At 46.5% G+C, this 18,445-nt stretch overlaps 1 protein-coding gene across 1 annotated transcript in view; it reads left to right on the forward strand.

Moving 5' to 3' along the window:
- ptk7b (protein tyrosine kinase 7b) overlaps positions 1-18,445 on the forward strand; it is a 74,061-nt gene that overhangs the window by 47,342 nt on the left and 8,274 nt on the right. Inside the window, exons 3-11 of the mRNA XM_012817038.3 lie at positions 598-894; positions 8,910-9,012; positions 9,100-9,284; positions 11,922-12,069; positions 13,935-14,065; positions 16,079-16,345; positions 16,713-16,849; positions 17,287-17,422; positions 17,936-18,055. Of these exons, the coding sequence (XP_012672492.1) occupies positions 598-894; positions 8,910-9,012; positions 9,100-9,284; positions 11,922-12,069; positions 13,935-14,065; positions 16,079-16,345; positions 16,713-16,849; positions 17,287-17,422; positions 17,936-18,055 (1,524 nt within the window). The remainder of the gene's footprint in view (positions 1-597; positions 895-8,909; positions 9,013-9,099; positions 9,285-11,921; positions 12,070-13,934; positions 14,066-16,078; positions 16,346-16,712; positions 16,850-17,286; positions 17,423-17,935; positions 18,056-18,445) is intronic.

Here is an 18,445-nt window from a genome sequence, read left to right on the forward strand (position 1 = left end):
ACACACACACACACACACACACACACACACACAGAGGCCTACTGTGAGTCAGGGTTGTTTCTGTGTACTTGGTTGTTGAGTTTCCTCTTCACCTCATTCGGCCTTCACCCCTCTCACCTCACCTCTGTCAAATTCTGGTTTTAAGGCACGCTGGGACAGCCAGTCAATTCAGAAATGAAGTGCTGACAGTCCCTCTGACAGCATGTTGTCATATCCCCCTTGCCCAGTGCATGTCAGTTTAACGATGCATTATGGATGGCCTGGTCAGCCTTACCCAGGAGTGAAACTGGGTTTGAAAAAGCCCGTCCATGGCACACGGTCTGGATTTGACATTATAACAGATCGGTCTCTGCGGGACAAACATCTGTGGGCTTTTAGCTCTTTGTCAGTCCTCAGCAGAGCTTCACAGTTTCACTTAATACATTTCAAATAAACACTACGGTCTCTTTAGACACAAGTTCTCGCCCCAGAGCCTTTGAAACTCATGTTCAAGCTCATATTTCCGAATGCTAAGCTATTAACTCTACATAACTACTGCCTCTTGTGATTTGAAATGGATGGAATTATAATTTTCTTTTTTCCCCATTCCTCTTTCAGTTCTCTGCATCCAGGCCGACGCAATCTTCTTCTCCAAGGAGCCCAAATCTCAGGACGCCTTACACGGACGCAGCGCCATGCTGCGGTGCGAGGTGAGCGGAGCGGCTGACGTTCGCTACAGCTGGCTGCACAACGGCGAGCCCGTGCTCGACTCAGAGCGGCGCTTTCAGGAAGGCAACAACCTCAAGTTCACCGCCGTGGACCGCCACCTGGACTCAGGGGCCTTCCAATGTGTGGCCACAGACGCCGTGTTGGGGGAGGAAGCTCGCTCCAACAACGCGTCCTTCAACATTAAATGTGAGTGTGGGAGAGAAAAGAGGGAGTTTAGCATGTGTGATGGCTGCCCTAAAGCAGTGTCAATTTTTTTTTTTCCAGGCTTTTATTTTTCTCCCTGAATTGACACCAAGCAAAGCTCTTGTATGTGTGTGCTGCTGCTTTAAAGGCTCTTAGGCTAAAGTGTGTTCCCATCATGTACAGTAACTGAATATGTGTGGTAGAAACCGTGGCTTTTTCATGTTTCGTTTTTTTTTTTTTTTAATGTTGTATAACACACCTCTTCACCCACTTCCTCTGAAAAGGCTTTTGTGTTGAAATTACCATTGAGTGAAATTCGCCTTGCAGCCATGTAATTATTTGCGTCTAGATTATCAGTGTCCCTCCATTACGTCTCATTTGAACACAGTTTCTCACTCCTTATGCTTTTGTCCCTTGTTTTTCCTGTAAAGATCTAAGTGCTGGGAGACTTCCCTCTGCTCTCCCCTGAGTAATCAAAACCAGCACGGTCCTCTTGTATTCCTCCAAATGGCAGATCTGGAATTTCTCCGTTGCTTTCCGTTCCGGCCCCTGGCCCTGAAGCGTCGGCCTTGTTCGTTCAGTACACCTCCCAGCAAGTTTTATCTTGTCACAGACACGTGTGAAGAACAGGTGTCCAGGTTGTTATGTCTGATCCTGGGTGGAACCTGAAGAGTACCCCAGCAGACCCTTTGAAGGGGGGAGATTTTGCCGCGACACACCCAAAGCACACTGTCTCCACACACTAGGGGCCCTAATTTCATTGACGTGCGACGAGCAAAGTCCGTCGCACATTAACTAAAGCTGTCGCTAAGATATTGTTATGGTGACTTAACCATGTTTGCGCTTAGGATCTTGATCATGGTATTAAATGAGCAAAATGACTTTGCCAAATTATTAAATTAGCTTTAGTTTATGGCCAGTGAACTTGGCTCATTGCTTTGCTCATTGCCAGTTGCCCATAAATGAAATCAGGCCCCAAGGTCTGGTGCCTGGGTAAAGTCATAAGCCATCGCCCTTAAAGGCTCAGTCCTCTCTAGCTGTGCTGGGGCTCCCTCACTACAGAGGGCCTTCCTGCCGAAGCTTCAGAGAGGAACAGAGGCCGACTGCACCGCACAGGCCATCTCTTGCAGCGCATAAATCCCATAGCAGTCCCTCTGATCTCTCAGGGCTCCTCTCCCCTGCCAAGCCACTCATTAATAAAGGGCTGATGTGTTATTCTGAAGTGGCATGTTATTTTTGGAGACCTCAATGTGACCTGTGGAACCAGTCGGACTTTTTTATGTCTTGTAATTAAAATGTGATTCATGGTCAGGACAAAAAGAAAAAGATTGCCATGCACACATAGATGAGAACGAGTGGAGCGTGGCACATTAGTTAAAATAGAACATTATATCCCAAACACTGATGTACTCATCATCTACCAATAAATGTATTTGGGGCTGTCAAAGCCAGCCGTAGGACTTATTCGACTTTCTTTTTTTTTCTTTGGATTTGTTTTACAAAATTGAGGGAGAAAAAAAGACTCACATTAGGATACTGACCTACATAGATGTTTGAGATTATTATTTCAGTCTAGTATCATTTACAGTGACATGTGGAACATTTGTGATACAGCAGAACACATGTAGTGCAATGATGTATGTCTCCAAATCTCCTGATGCTCATGGATGTAGCCAGGGCACTTGAGAATGAACATGCCTCACCAGAGTCCTAACCTCGTTCTCTCTGCCTCTTCTTCGATGTTGGTGGGCTCAGGGAGAGCCCCATGTCTTGACAGGCGAGATTCCGTACTCAGACTAATGGTTCCACTGGTGAAATGGTTCTGACTGCCCCCATGTGAGCACAGAGGCTCTGGATACTATTCATCCAGAAACCCCCTTTTCTATTCCCATGGCACTTTTCCACTTTCCGCTCTTCAGCTCTGTCCCACATGTTCACCCTGCAGCCACCAAGTCCGTGTGGTTCCTTCCCCCAGGAATGGATCTGTGCCTGATTAAGGCAAAGCCCCAGTGTGAAGTGAAGTGTCACGTCAAGGCCAGATCTGGTTTGGAGTTGCATGCAGTCTGGAGAGCCATCAGGAGTCCGTGAACAGTGTTGATTCAAAGTCAAATGTGTCTTTTGTGTTTTTAAGCTTACCTGAGTGTGTGCCGCCTACAGAGCAGAGTGTTTTTGTTGAACTTTGTTGATGTTACAACTTCAGTTAGACCATTTCGAATTTGATGGCTGTCTTTGCGTGCAGTGATTTAAGGTGAGTGAATAGGTAGTGGCAGACTTCAGATCAGCACAATACAGGATTGGACACAAGGATTGGGGGCTGGGGGAGGGAGTGAGGCGTTGGGAACACATCTGACACATGTGCATATGCGATGTATATTAAATCATGTTTGTGTCGGTTTTTGATGTCGTCAGTTAATGATAATTTGCTCTGTCAGTCAGGCATTAGTGATTGTGCTTTGGCTCTCCTATGTAGACCGTCCCTCTTGGCCTGTCCGCCTCCATACCCGCCTCCTGAGCCATTTTCTCCATTCTGCTTTCTCTTCATCCCACAGGCTTCAATTAAGTCATGCTAGCGTGCACATCCACGCATGCTAATGAGCGGTCTGGTGCACGCACAGGCACCGGCACCGCGACCGCGACAGCTCTCTCACAGAGGCTTTTGTATGGAGCTTGATGCCCGCTGTCCAGAGTTTATATCTGGAGGGCAATAAACACAACTCACAGCTCCAGAGGCTTTGAAGTGCAACTGTATATCCTGGAAATTAAATGTTTACAAATATTCTCAGTCGCTTTGGTACGTTTTAAGGGTTTTCCTTATTTCTATATTTTCATTTTAGTGTCTGTCTCTTTTGAATAACAATGACGGTTCATAATCACTCATCTCCAACTAACTGAATACTATTTTGTATAGATTCAATGTTGTCCATGTAAAAAATGTCCAAGTTGTTGTATACTGGACAGTACTGTCATTTACGGCATGCTGAAAAACAATGGACAAATCTTTTTGCATGCCATAAACATTCTTTGTGAACCAAGTAATTTTACCGTATACAGTCATGACTGATGATCATGGACTTTTCACCTTCATTCAGAAAACAACCTCTGAGGAAAAGAACAGATGGATGCAACATTTTTTGAGGCCATTCTCTGATGGTGTTTGTGTGGCAAAAAATTGTATTGACCCAAATGACCACATAGAGTGATTTTGGCGTGTTGTTCCTTACAAAACCTCCCACACTCTGAGGGATAAGATCACTGGGCATGGTCCCCAGAAGGGTACGATTTTGTGTGCTGTAAAACCCAATGGTCAGAATATAACTGAACACCCTGTGCTCTGACATAGTAGTTCATGCTGTTACTGTACATTTCCTTATATGCTGGACATCCAACATCCATTCTGGCATATCACTCATGTCTAGCATTTGTACATATTGAATCAATTCTCATCACCAAAAGTAAGCCATCAAGGTTCTAAAGACAAATAATTTATGATTTTACATTTTTATTTAAATTATAAATATTTTTTCATTATGAATATATTCATAGATGTTTTGGGGTATATGATTATTATTGTTAACAGAGCAGCTGCATTATACATTTATGATATATATATAAACACATACAGTATGATCAACATGACATATGCAATTGATAATGGAGGTAACTGCAGACAATGGTACAAACTCATTGCATTCAAGTATTTGCAATTTGTTCAAAAGAATGATAAATTGCTGTTATGAAGTGCATAAGTGACAAGATGATGTGGAGGTGGAACAAGACATTTAGAGGATAGAGGATTTTAGAGGATTTTAAGTCTGATTTAAGTAATGTACCTTAGCGATTGAGAAAAACCTTAAGTGCGCTCCAAACAAGCATGTCGTTTGATAAAGCAGCCAAAGGTGTAGCTGACGTGAACATGTGACTGTTGTAAACATGGCTGGATGCATGCATCATTGGAACACACATTTTGTCTCAATGGGCTATGAGTGATGGCTTTGCTCAGAAATACTAGGGCAATTGTGTGTGTGTCAATCAGATCAAACGCACTGAAGAGGCAATCCCACATGGGGTTTCATGGGCAATTGAAGGTCCACGCGGGTGGAGCTGTGTCTGATTTTCAGTTTATTGAGGCGTAATGTGTCAAGACATTGGTACACACACGTACTGTGTCTCTCACACACACACAAACACTCCTACTCACATATAACACACACATGTACAGTCTCTCTCTCACACACACACACACACACACACACACACACACACACACACACACACACACACACACACACACACACACACAGTAACAAGTCATCTGTCCACCCCCTGGATGTTACTATGATGGGTATTTGCCTCAATCGGTCATGTCAGTGCAAATTTGACTTATTTTTTCTAACACCACTATTTCTTCTCTTTTTTTTTTTTAACACTCAAAGTTAAAAATACACCGTTTTGTCTCTGCTCTCACCCCATGTTCTTCAGCAGCTATATCAGTCTTTCAAATCATAGCCTCAAGCTCACTCCTGATAAGACACTGAAGGAAGGGAATACTAAGACTCGTAACTGACTGTCAGTGTCTAGGCTAGTTATTCTGGGTGCTCTCGAGGGGTTTTGTCTATCTGGTTCTTCCATCCGTACACATTTTTTTCTCATTAACTTAGGGCTCTGATTCCATTTCCCCATTAACAGAACATTGCTTTGAGGTGCATAAATCTCAGTTCAACACTATCTAACTGTCTGCACAATGTGTTTTTTCCCCTCATGTTTTTTGTCCTGATGTGCTTGCTTTATTTTCTGGCAGTGCAGCCACTGTAAGCCTGACACTGATTCGTTCTGTCAGTTCTGTTTTCCTCCACCGAGGTGACAGGAAGTCAAATGCCTGCTTGTATTTTCCTTGACAAACACACACACAAAAACAGACAACTCATCTTCCGAGCTGAGAGGCGAGGATAAGCACCCTTCTGTTTATCCTCTCCTCCACAGCTCATCCAACTTACCTGCCCTGCTCCCCAGTAAAGCCTCCCGACATCCCATTAAACACCTGTCCGATCCCCACCAATAGGTGTGAACTTGCCAGAGTCATGGGTCTCTGATGATATATATTTTTTCCTTCCTGTGTTTTTCTTCACCTTCATCTCCGGCATCCTGTCCCACCTCCTGTGTGAAGAGCTTTTTCATTTCCTGCTGATGGCTGTTTTAATGGATTCTGGGATCCCCCAAAGGGGAGCTGCCATGTTGATGTGGCGCAGTGGAAAACTGAGCCGTCCTTCACTGGGGTGTCACCTGGGGCGTTAGTTCTGTTAAACTCCATCAAGGAAATGCTTCTCTCACATGGACATGCATTGTCATTTCAGATGGGTAAATTCTTGATGCTTCACATTGAACAAACACACACACACAGAAGAAATGTCTTGTATGTGGTGTGTGTGTGCGTGTGTGTGTAAGGGAGAACTTTGAGTGGATACACCCAGAGATTTTCCGATCACCCAGCTCACACTCTGATGGCTAATCCATCAGTAGGTTCGATTGTGTCTGCATGGCTGAACACGTTAATGGAGGTGAGAGCTGTTTGGTCCGGAGTCCATAGCTCTCGTGCCTCGGCAGCTTGCCTGGCCTTTGCGTGTGAAGTGATTAAACAACTATGTGACCGCTCGTTACAGCGGTTGATAATCGCTACAGCAACAACAGCAGAGTAAGTGGGCCTTGACTTAAGCATTTTGGTCCTTGAATGGCCTTGAAGGGGTTGCTGACAAGTCTTATTATGGCAAACGGAATGTAACCCTAGTGAAAGCTATAGGAACAATATGGTGCCTGTGATTTGAGGAACAAGAAGGCCTGGTTTCGGGTTGGTAATTGTTTCCCTGACTTTTCATTATGGACATTTGTATGAAGCTGTGGACATTACAAATGGATACTATCAAGGCAGACATTCGGGTACCGAATGGCTGTTTCATCACCTGCAGTAATTTCTCCAAAGCCTCATTTTTTTTCCAATCCTCTCCATTCTGCCCACTGACTGCCCATAAAGATCTTCATTTGGACTGAGGGCATGGCTGCTCCTAGAAGCGGAGTCTGCATTGGCTCTCAGGCCTTCCCTAGGAACCCTAAACCAATCATTTGCATCAGCTCACTTGCACACTCGTTGCTGTTACAGTACTTAAAATGCAAAAAGTGCCTCTCCAGTCTAAGATGGATCTGCAGCCTCTGGGCATGGCTTACTTTATGGACGTAGTGAGAGGCCAGGTAGGAAGGCTGTGCCAGAACTGGGAGCTCGTTTCCGTGGAGACAGTTGTGCGCTATCTCCCCATCGGGGGGGGGGGGGGTGCTGAGGGCTTGAGCTAATGTGTAGTGACAAGCCTCACTCTAGCGCCCCCTCTGACCTTATTGTGAGGCTGCCCCCACCACACACACACACAGACACACACACACACAGACGCACACACACACAGACGCACACAGACACACAGACACACAGACACACAGACACACACACACACACACACACACGCATCCATTTTCCACTCCTCCCCCCAGTGCATATCCAGGCGAGTTCATTCTTTGCATATTTCATGGACGATAAAAACATGTCAGCAGAGAGCCTCCACTCAAGTGTGTGTGTGGGTGTAAGTGTGTGTGTGTGTGCAGCCCCAGCCCCAGGATACGATGAGGAGTGAAGCGCCTGCATCGTTACTGACGTTAGGACACACACACACACACACACACACACACACACACACACACACACACACACACACACAGAGAGAGAGAGAGAGAGAGAGAGAGAGAGAGAGAGAGAGAGAGAGAGAGAGAGAGAGAGAGAGAGAGAGAGAGAGAGAGAGAGAGAGAGAGAGAGAGAGAGAGAGAGAGAGAGAGAGAGAGAGAGAGAGAGAGAGAGAGAGAGAGAGAGAGAGAGAGAGAGAGAGAGAGAGAGAGAGAGAGAGAGAGAGAGACAGGCGTGCACTCAGCCAGGACAAACAAACACGCGGGCCCCAGCAATGCTAATTGAGGCGGACCAGGGCTCTCTGACGCGATTCAAGTGCTCACTTATACATCCAGTGATGCACTCAGTAAACAGGGCTTTATTATACTCACGCATGAATTTACCCTCAGATGCTGTTACATCGCCCCGTAAAAAAGGTCCTTTTCATGCCAAGGTTTATTTCCATTCAAATATAACTTCAGAGCTTATGTGAAATGTTTATTTTAACAGTAAAATATGATTATCTGTAAAACCACTTTTATACTCATGTAATAGAAGGTTATTCTTTCATGTTATTATCTGATGCATTATCATGGTTCATAAAAATACAGACTACAGCTTTAAATATTTATCTTATCCTGAAATGTAGTTAGTATTAGCTCAGAAATGGAACTAAATCACAATCCGATTTAAACACTAGTGACAAAAGGATGGAAACACATGGATAGTATGGAGAAGCAGCCTTTTCCAGTGGGTACAGTTAAGTGCTGTAGGTTTATAAATGGCTAATCAAGTACGACTCTCTGGAGAAGCTGCTTTGGGGGAGAACCCGCCCTCTGAACCCTTTCATCTCTCACTGCTCGCCAGCGTCGTCCTCCTCCTGCCCTCCATCTGCACGCACTCAATCTCCCAGATGTGCTTCGGCCTACTGCAGAGTCCAGCAGGCAGGCCGGATTCACCTCCATTCAGCCGTCCCCTGCCAAAGTCTCTCCTGGCCCTTCTGATGAGCTGTCCGGCCTCTTTATGGACGAGCGGTAGGGGAAGCCAGCGTGCTCCCCAGTAAATGGTTTGGAAAGAACGTGACTGAGATCCAGAGGTCTGCTGGCCTAGAAATGAAATTGCGAGCATCTTCCATGCTGTCATGGCAATGTGTCCATGGCTGATGCCTGTTTCCTTCATTAGCCTGGTCTCCGTAGGCCCTGTAACCATGACGAAGGGAGGAAGGCATAGCCTAATTTAACCTATCTCTCTCTCTTGTCTTTTCTCCACTGTTCTCTGCTTTCTCTCTCTCTCTCCCTTTCTCTCTCTCTCTCTCTCTCAGGGTTGGAAAGTGGAGGTGTGACCCTGAAAGAGCCAGCCTCCGAAGCTGAGATTGAGAGCTCTCAGCCAGTCACATTACGCTGCCACATTGACGGACACCCTCGGTAAGCCAATCCCCTCGATACCTCTTCCCTCACAGTCTCTCTCCTCACCCAAAGGCTAACAACTCTTACCTTCACCCATCCCTACAGGCCCACCTGCAAGTGGTACAAAGACGGTGTCCAGCAAACGGATAAGACTCACCAGATCAACAGTAAGGAGCGCACCCTGACCCTGAGGAACGCCAGCCCGGACGACAACGGGCTGTACTACTGCTGTGCCCGCAACGCTGCAGGACAAGTCTGCAGCAACAGCAACTTCACACTCAACATCATAGGTTTGTGTGTGTGTGTCTGTGTGTGTGTCTGTGTGTGTGTCTGTGTGTGTGTCATTGCCTATACAGTTTTGGATGTGGACATGAATGGATAGCTGATTCTGTTTATTGTCACTTACGGGTATTAATCATGATTCTCAAGGCTACTGTTTCCAAGCTCGTGGAATACGATAGCACAGCGCTAAAAGAAGTCACAGCCAGCCCCAGTGCCTAAATGGCTTTCTTGAGCCTTGAATGCCCCGAACCAATGTCCTTGTGTGCTTCTATGGCCAGTCAGAGGCTCTGCTCTCATATTCCCCTCTCGCAGTGAATGTTTCCACACCTGCTCAGGTTTGTTTTAGTCACCCGATATCCCTGTTTGAGCTCCGGCAGTCAGAGCAGAGCTCAGGGAGATTTACCTCTCAAAGCCCACAGACACAGAGCAGCTAACGTGATTAGCGAGCACTTCAGGAGCAAACACTGCACAATTACACACTGCCTCCCGTTAAATGCTTACACTCACGCACACATTTACACGCCAGTACATGCTTGCACAGACACACACACACACACACACACACACACACACACACACACACACACATGCAAACAGAGACACACAATCACCTAGATACGATCTGGGAAAACCAAATTATTTTTCTATGTTTGTTTTGTCATGTGCGTGTGTGAGAGTTTGTGCATGTGCTGCTTTAGAAAAAAAGCCTTTCCCAAAGCAACTAAATCGGGCTTTGCACCCCCACTCCCCCACCCCCACCTCCAACCTCCCAAAGAACACAAAGTTCAGAAGTGCGAAAGGGAACACAATCCACCGCCCAATGCCTCAATTAGCCACCTGTGCAGTTTCCTGACACGCAGCAAGTTAGCACCTGGATACAGTGAGCACAGAGAGAGCCCACAGGACAGAGAGGGGGAGGGGTGGGGTGGGGTGGGGGGGCGAAAGAGAAAAGGAAAGGCTAATTGTTCAGTGTCTGCCCCTGTGCCCTTAGCAGAGAGGTGCACTTAGCAGAGAGAAGCTGATGGATGTTTAGCTCGCTCTCAGCTACCTGATAAACCTGCCTGCTGCCCCTCGGCACGGTGGGTGGTCTCCCTCCTCGCTGCTGTCCTCGCCTGAGAGGAACGCAGCGCCGCCTGGCTTAGTGCTTTGACGTTCTGAAGGGGAGGCTGTCACACTGGGCGCTCACACCTGCTCAAGCGTACAGCATTGCTGATGAGCTGCCCTGAGCCTCTCAGGGCACCTCTGTGTGTGTGTGTGTGTGTGTGTGTGTGTGTGTGTGTGTGTGTGTGTGTGTGTATGTGTGTGTGTGTGTGTGTGTGTGTGTGTGTGTGTGTGTGTGTGTGTGTGTGTGTGTGTGTGTGTGTGTGTGTGTGTGTGTGTGTGTGTGTGTGTGTGTGTGTGTCGTTTCAGGTTTTTCCTTCCTGTGTATACATGGTTTTGGTCAACGTTGATTGTCATGGCTTAGGTGGTAGGCTCTCTGCTGCTGATACTTGATACTGGGTGACTGAAGGTGGTAACTGATTTTGGAGCCACATATTTGTGTCTGTGAGTTGGTAAAGCACAAAGATGTTTCCTGGTTCAATACCAGTCCGTCCTCCTAGCTGTGTTGAAGAATGCTTGAACAAGATTTGAACCTGAAACTGCTGCTAGTGGTCTGAAAGAAGGCCTTGCATTGTCACCCTTTGCTGCTGGTAGGTAGATGCATGTTACGAGAGTAGAAAAGTCAAACATAAATGCAGGCCCTTATTATTTACTTGAAATATCATGCAGATTCTATTTATGGCCATAATGGGAGTTGTGTGAAAGCTCTGTATGGTGTAATGAGTGATCTCTTGAGAATCTTGAAGAATGGTGCTGTAATTGACAGGGAGGTCTTTGGTACATCATTAAAAAGTGACGTTTCCATGGCAATTTCTCGACCTTCTTTGACCCTTCCTCTATGACCACGCCGATGTCAATAGCAAGCCATCGTTAGTAAATTCTCCACTGCAAAGCCAGTCCACTAACATAAATCATCGCCATAACTACATGTCTGACCGGGAGAATGATGTCATAAATGGAAAAGGCCTCCTTCATTAGCCTCTGCTGATGGCTAATCAGGTGGTGTTGATGAGCTGGGCGGTCGGGCTGAACGCAGGCAGGCTCGGGGATCCGTGATGGGAGTGAGGGGTAGGGACAGGTCAGCATGGTGGGGTTATGGAAATGCTCTGCCCCGTCAGGTGCCTGGCAGCTGAGTGGTGAGGAGGCTGGCTGGAATGCCCCCTTCTGACCTCATTAAGTCACTACAGGGGGCCCACCAGGTGATGACACCCCCCCCCCCCTTATCTGAAGAGAGGCTGCCTCTAACTGCTGTTAACAAGCTTTAATAAAGCTGTGTGTGCGTGCGTGCATGTGCAAGAGAGAGAAAACATATATGGATGTATTAGTGCCAGAAGAATATAAATCCTTTGTGATGGACTGCTTTTACTTGGAGCATTATTTAGATTTGTATACCTTTTTAAATGTTCTGTTATTCAAAGCCACATCTGCCTGATAAATGAATCAATGTCAAATGTATGCAAAGCCTTCTCTGCGTCCTGTATTACTTTAAATGTGGTGTTCACTACCCTGTGCTAAAATCATCTCCTGGCCTGGTTTTTTTTCAGATAAGAGCTTCCCACGTCCGGTGGTCAGGCCTGATGACCAGGTGGTCTTGCGGAACGGCGAGGCCATCTTCCACTGCCAGTTCACAGCAGATCCTCCTCCCATAGTGGAGTGGTTCCACGAGTCAGAACCCGTGGTCAACAAAACCCGGTGAGCAGGGCCTGCACACAGATCTGGATTCCTGTTCTGGTTCTTCTCTCTCTCTCTCTCTCGACATGCACATTACCTTCTGTTCTTCCAGTTTTGTTTGTTTGCATGCTTTCTCCCATCTGTATATTTAGCATGCAAATATACAGACATGAACACACTCAAATGTACTTTTTTTTTATTACATTGTTGGAAACCTTTTTTTAATATTGATTGAACTTGTTAGGTTAGACCAAAGTAGAACTGTGTGCTTTTCTCCAGTGTTCTGGTCCTGTCTATTTTTGCTTCTATTAATAAATCGATCTAAATTGGTGTTACCAGAGAGACAGGGTGAGATGCAGCCAGAGGGGGCCTTGCCATCAATTTGTCTACACTGTGAGGGGGGAGATTGTTATGTGCAGCTCTAGACAGTGTCCTTTTATCCTCCAAGTTGTTTGATCGCATGTATACAGTGTTTTTGTGGGGAGCAGAATCTTAATGCGGCCAGACAGTGACTTTCATAGAGAAAGGCATGTTTGAGTGAAGGGATTTCTTTGTGTCTGCATGAATGGAAAAGATTTGAGCTTAGCTGGAAAGAACGGGGGAGTGTTTTTTCAACTGCTATTTATAGTTGTAATTTCTTCACGTAGCAACATAATGCCTTAGTTATACGTGAGCTGACAACCATCTGGTCGCTAGTTTGTTTCCTCCGACAAAGCCATGTCATAAAGCTCAAAGACATCGCGGTTCAAATCTGAGCTTCACCAGGGCTGTCCTGCCAAAGCCCTACTTCTATACACACCGACACACAGGCCTCTGCTCTGAGTAATTTAACATTGTTCCATGTTGTCGTCTTTGATGAAAATCTGTGCTTGATTTGTTACGAGTCCTTTGTCGCATTTGTTCTCTCGCCTCTGCCCAAACAGTGGTGTTTGCATTTGTTGAGAATATATTGCTAATTCCTTTCCACCTCCTCTATTAGTGTTGGAGCCAGGCTAGTGTTTACGACCAGCGGTGTTTTGAGGCATAATAGATACTTGGGATTAGTCCACTGAAGTGAAATTGTTACCTTACTTTAAAAAAAGACCTGACAGTAACTACAACATGAATTTACTGTAGGCTTTCGGAGGAAAAATCCATACAGCTATTGTGGATTTGTGTAAATATGAGTTTCTTAATGATTTCCCAGTGTTCTGACTAGCCTTTACCCGTGCCACATCATATGCAGTGGTCTTTCTCTCTGTTTCTGCATCTAACTTTTAGGCATATCAGCCAGGGACCCAGGCTTCCTTAACAGTGGTGTCTGTCTGAGCTCCAGCTTTACATTTACCACCCCCGCCCCCACCCCAGCCCTCATTATGGAGATACATCTAAAAGTTCAGTTTAGATCCAACATAACCTGAACTCAGTGAACCCAGCTGTTATATAAAACACCACGTTCTCCCCATAAGCAATGGCTTGATGCCTCTGTCACATCACAGTCAGACAGCTCTGGCTCTCTCCTGCCCTGAGGCTAGTTTTACTGAATGATACAGTTGGATAAAGTTATCCGGCTTGGATGAAGGCCCTTTAGGGGGGTCCCCTTTTTGGAAAAGGAATAAATTGTCCTCAGATGTCGGCAAGACCCGACACATGCAGCGCAGCACTGTGGCTTTAACACATGGAAATGGAAATAGGTTTTAACCGCATTGTACACATGCAGTAATTAATGCAGTGCTGTGCATTAGTAGCAGTAGTACAATATTGAAAGTAATTAATGTATACCATCTTTCTACTAATTCTCTATTACTATTCATCGATATTATGGATGTCTATGTAGCTGTCGGTATTGCTGTCTGTAGCAGTGCTGATCTTGTTCTCTGTGTGTGTGTGTGTGTGTGTGTTGGCAGGTTGATCCTCTATAGCAATGGCACACTGCACATCCTCCAGGTGAAGGTGCGCAGCACAGGCACGTACAGGTGTGTGGCCCACGGAGCCACCGGACGAAACATCACTGTACAGGCCACCCTGAGTCTGGCAGGTGAGGTTCTCTCTCATACATACATACATACACACACACACACACACACACACACACACACACACACACACACACACACACACATACACATACACATACACACACAAACCCATACCCTAACTGCTTACACTGTCTCAAGAATCTATGCGAACATGCTCGTGGGTTTGCACATGTTTGCATGAATCCCCTCACTCACAAACGCACACACATCACATACATTTTGTTAAGCTTTCAAAGTTGAACACACACACACACACACACACACACACACACACACACACACACACACACACACAAATAGGCATTCACACACAAGCACGCTATAACCTTCAACCAATGTCAAATGATATCTGTGTTGATAAGTTCATTGCTTTATTGACATCCGCCCCAGCTGTGTCACACACAGAGGGCTGTAGTTTCCTCTCCCTCTAATCACCTCTGCAGTTCCTCTCTCTCTCTCTCTCTCTCTAACACACACACACACACACACACACACACACTCATTCACTCTCCTCTCTCCCTCCCTCTCCATTCCCCCTTCTCCAGATGTGCAGTACAGGCCAGCTACTGAAACGGCTCCATTCTAGAGGGAGTTGTCCTTTAACCACAAGGTCGCGCTCCTGTTCCCTGGAGCAAGTTTCTTTGTTTTAATTGAGTCATAGCATATCCAGCTGCAGGATTTGGCCTTACAATAGTTTGACCAATCGTACAGTTGTTACACAGAATCAAAGCTACAGCTGTTATACACACATAGATATGCACGCACATACACATATACACACACAGGCACACGCTTTTCTTTGCGATGCTGTCAGTTACTGATAAGCTCACCGTTTTCTTGACATCTGCCTCAGCTGTTGCGTGCAAAGAAGAGAGACAGTAGTATTCTAGCCCTCAACCCTCAAATCACCTTAGTGTTATTTATCTCTCTCTCTCTCTCTCCCTTCAATCCTCTCTCTCTCCCCTTTCAATCCTCTCTCTCTCTCTCTCTCTCTCACTCCTTTCAATCCTCTCTCTCTCTCTCACACACACACACACACACACACACACACACACACACACACACACACACACACACACACACACACACACACACACACACACCGACACCGACACCGACACACACACACACACAGTCATAGTCACACACACCCAATCCACTGACTTGACTGATTGTCCTTCATATCTGTCAGTATTTCACTGACCATTGCACAATCCAGTGGTCAGGAGCAATACAGAAAGGGCTTGGTGTCATTTGGGAGGTAAGGAGGAGAGATCGCACCAGAAACAGTGCTGACTTCTACATCAGAATTTGCCCTCCCAGCCACCCTCTCACCCACAACGGCACCTCATTTTCTGCGCTAATTCACCTAATCCCTCTCCTCTAATCCAGCAGTGGTATTAAATTGGATTGTGACATGCCAAGGCGCACTGTTTTGGGACAAGTTTGGGTTTTGCTTGAAATTCCCTCCCTGTAAAAGGCGCCGGCTCTCACCGCTGTCCTCGGTCGTGTTTATGTAACTGTGACTGTGACCGACTCCCCCCTAGTCAGGACTCCAGATTACAGGCCAAATATCCGCTTAGCTCCTTGTGTTCGCCTTCTGGCCTTTCTTTCCACGCTGTTTTTTTTCTCTCTCTTTCTTTCTCTCTCTCTCTCTCTCTCTCCTGTGCTCTATTTCATTGTTTCTTTTCAATCCTTTGGGCTTAATATATCCCAGTCAACACTGTTATATTGTGTGTCATTACTGCATTACAAAGGAGATTTAGGTTGCAGCTACCCCTCCTCCATTCTCAGCTGTGTTAGATTGTTGAGTGTCATATTTACCCAATAAAGGGGATTTGATTTTCAAGTATTAACCCCTTTTACTCCCTTCCTGTCTCGTTCATTCTCTCTCTCTCTCTCTCTCTCTCTCTCTCTCTCTCTCTCTCTCTCTCTCTTTCTCCCTCCCTTTCTCTCTCCCTCCCTTTCTCCCCTCTTTCTATTCCTCTCTCCCTCTCTTCTCCCTTCCACAGAGATTCAGGACCTGGGCCCCCCTCAGGACCACGTGTTCACCGCCAACTCTCAGGAGGCCATCAGCTGCCGTGCGGGGGGCACACCAGAGCCCCAGGTGCGTTGGGAGATGCCCGACGGGCAGGTCGCCGGCACCGAGGGCCGCGTCCACCAGGAGGGCAGCACCCTCCTGTTCAACCCCACGCAGAAAGGCGACTCGGGCACCTACATCTGCACGGCCAACAACAAGGCCGGCAAGAAGAGCCAGGAGCACAGGGTCACCGTGGCATGTGAGCAGATTCTCTCTCTCTCTCTCTCTCTCTCTCTCTCTCTCTTCATTTCCTTCATATTCCCCTCAGTGGGATGAGGGCTTTCGGAGAGTCATAGGTGTGGGATGGCAGATATTAATATGCCTATCCACCAGGGCTAATTACCGCCTGCCCTGATGATATGTTGTCTACAATCATGGTGTCCTAGATACAGGATGTCTGTATGGCTGCTTTTATATTTCTATGAATAGGACATTTGTAACTGTAATATACCTCTCTGAAGGGATCGGCTGCCGGCAGGTCCATCAGAATACTTGGAATAGGATGTGTTGTGATTTGAAGTGTGTTGGTTGTGTGTGATGTTCGTGTGTTATGGCTCGCCCCCCAGCGGCTCCTGAGTGGGTAACTTCGCCCGAGGACACCAGCATGAGGGAGGGGCAGCCCGGCTTCCTCCACTGCCACGCCCAGGCCACGCCCACTCCTGTGGTCACCTGGTATCGAAACAGCATTATCATCACCCTAGAGGTACCTTCTGCACTTCTACTTTGCCCCCCCCCCCCCCCCCCACACACACACACACACACACACACACACAGAGACTCTGTGACTGTGACCTTGCATCCCAGGTGTGGAGATGTATGCTGATATTCTCTGCAGAGCTATTTTTCTTGTTGTTTGTTTTGGAGGTGCAGGGGAGGGCATCAGTAGTTTATATAACCTCGTTTGAGACACTGAGGCTATGGACTGAACAAGTTCAGCTCAGTGGGCACAGACGAACACACGCTCACACACTCAGTAATCCAAGCTGTGTGACCATCATGCATAAACCTTTGATACCTCTGTGTCTTGTTCTCCTTGTTTGGCTGCCTCTTGCAGTCTTCCTCTTCGTCATTTTATCGCAGTCTGTGTTCATATTTACCCCTCTCCCTCTCTCTCTCCCTCTCCCTCTCTCTCTGTCTAAGGATTCTCGATTCCTGCTGTTTCCCAATGGCACCCTGCGGATCAACAATGTGGAGGTGTATGATGGTCTAATGTATGCCTGCCAGACCAAGACCATAGGGGGCTTTCTCACTGGACAGGCCAAGGTCAAAGTGTTAGGTAAATCATCAGTGCAGTCTGTGAACGTCTGTGAGTGTCTGTGTCTGTATCTTTGTGTGCGTGTGTGTGTGAGTCTCTGCGTGTGTGTGATATCACAATGTTCTTATCAGATCTAATCTCCTTTCTCGGTCAGTGGTTATCAGTAGTGTTTTGTCTGATTTGATAGCATGTTATGTCTGCAAAAGCTTTATTTATCTGACCCTGATACAGACACTGGTATAGGGCTTAGTTTCAGTGTGTACTTACAAATACAATAGCATTGTTTTTGTTTGTGGTCTTCGGGATCTCTTGTGTATGTTATTGTGCAGATGCTTACATTCTTCCATTTACCCAAAAGATGAACAGAAAGCTAAAGCTCTCTTGTGCAGATAACTGAAGAGTTTGTAACAGTGATATGTTTGTGTTCAGTGCTTTCCCCAAGGTTAGTCTGCTTTAGAGATTTAGCAGCCTGGCTGTGATGGCACGTGACCGTATGTGTTGGTTGATGGAGGGTGTTATTTTCTTCACTCTCAGAGAAGCTGAAGTTCACCCCCACCCCCCAGGCCATCCAGTGCCTGGAGCTGGATAAGGAGATCAGCATCCAGTGCTCCGCCACGGGGGAGGAGCCTCCCAGCGTCCTCTGGACCAAAGCAGGTGGGTCAGCAGGCGTTTCTCCCCCGCTGGGTAAAGGACAGAAATCACATGTGGGTACTCTCAAATCCCAATCCCAGAGTTGTGTGTGTCTGTCTGTGCCTGTGAAAAGGGGGAAAAGGTGTGTCTTCCTGTCTTTCTATTTTTCTATCGTTTTTAGTTTTGGTTGGTTGGTTTAAGCATCTTCAGAACTGAAATGTTACCCTTGATGGTTAAGTTGCAAAATGTGTGTTATCTCTATTAATCAGAGGCTCAGCTTTACTCGAACACTAGTTGCACATGCCATACATCTCTTCTATAGACTATATATTGTCTTTCACTATAGACTAGTGCCGTATCATCATAACACAACAGGTGAGTGAGATGATAAACTCGTGACCCCCCCCCCCCCAC

This window comes from Clupea harengus, chromosome 13 (genome assembly GCF_900700415.2).
Source record: "Clupea harengus chromosome 13, Ch_v2.0.2, whole genome shotgun sequence".
NCBI lineage: Eukaryota > Metazoa > Chordata > Actinopteri > Clupeiformes > Clupeidae > Clupea > Clupea harengus.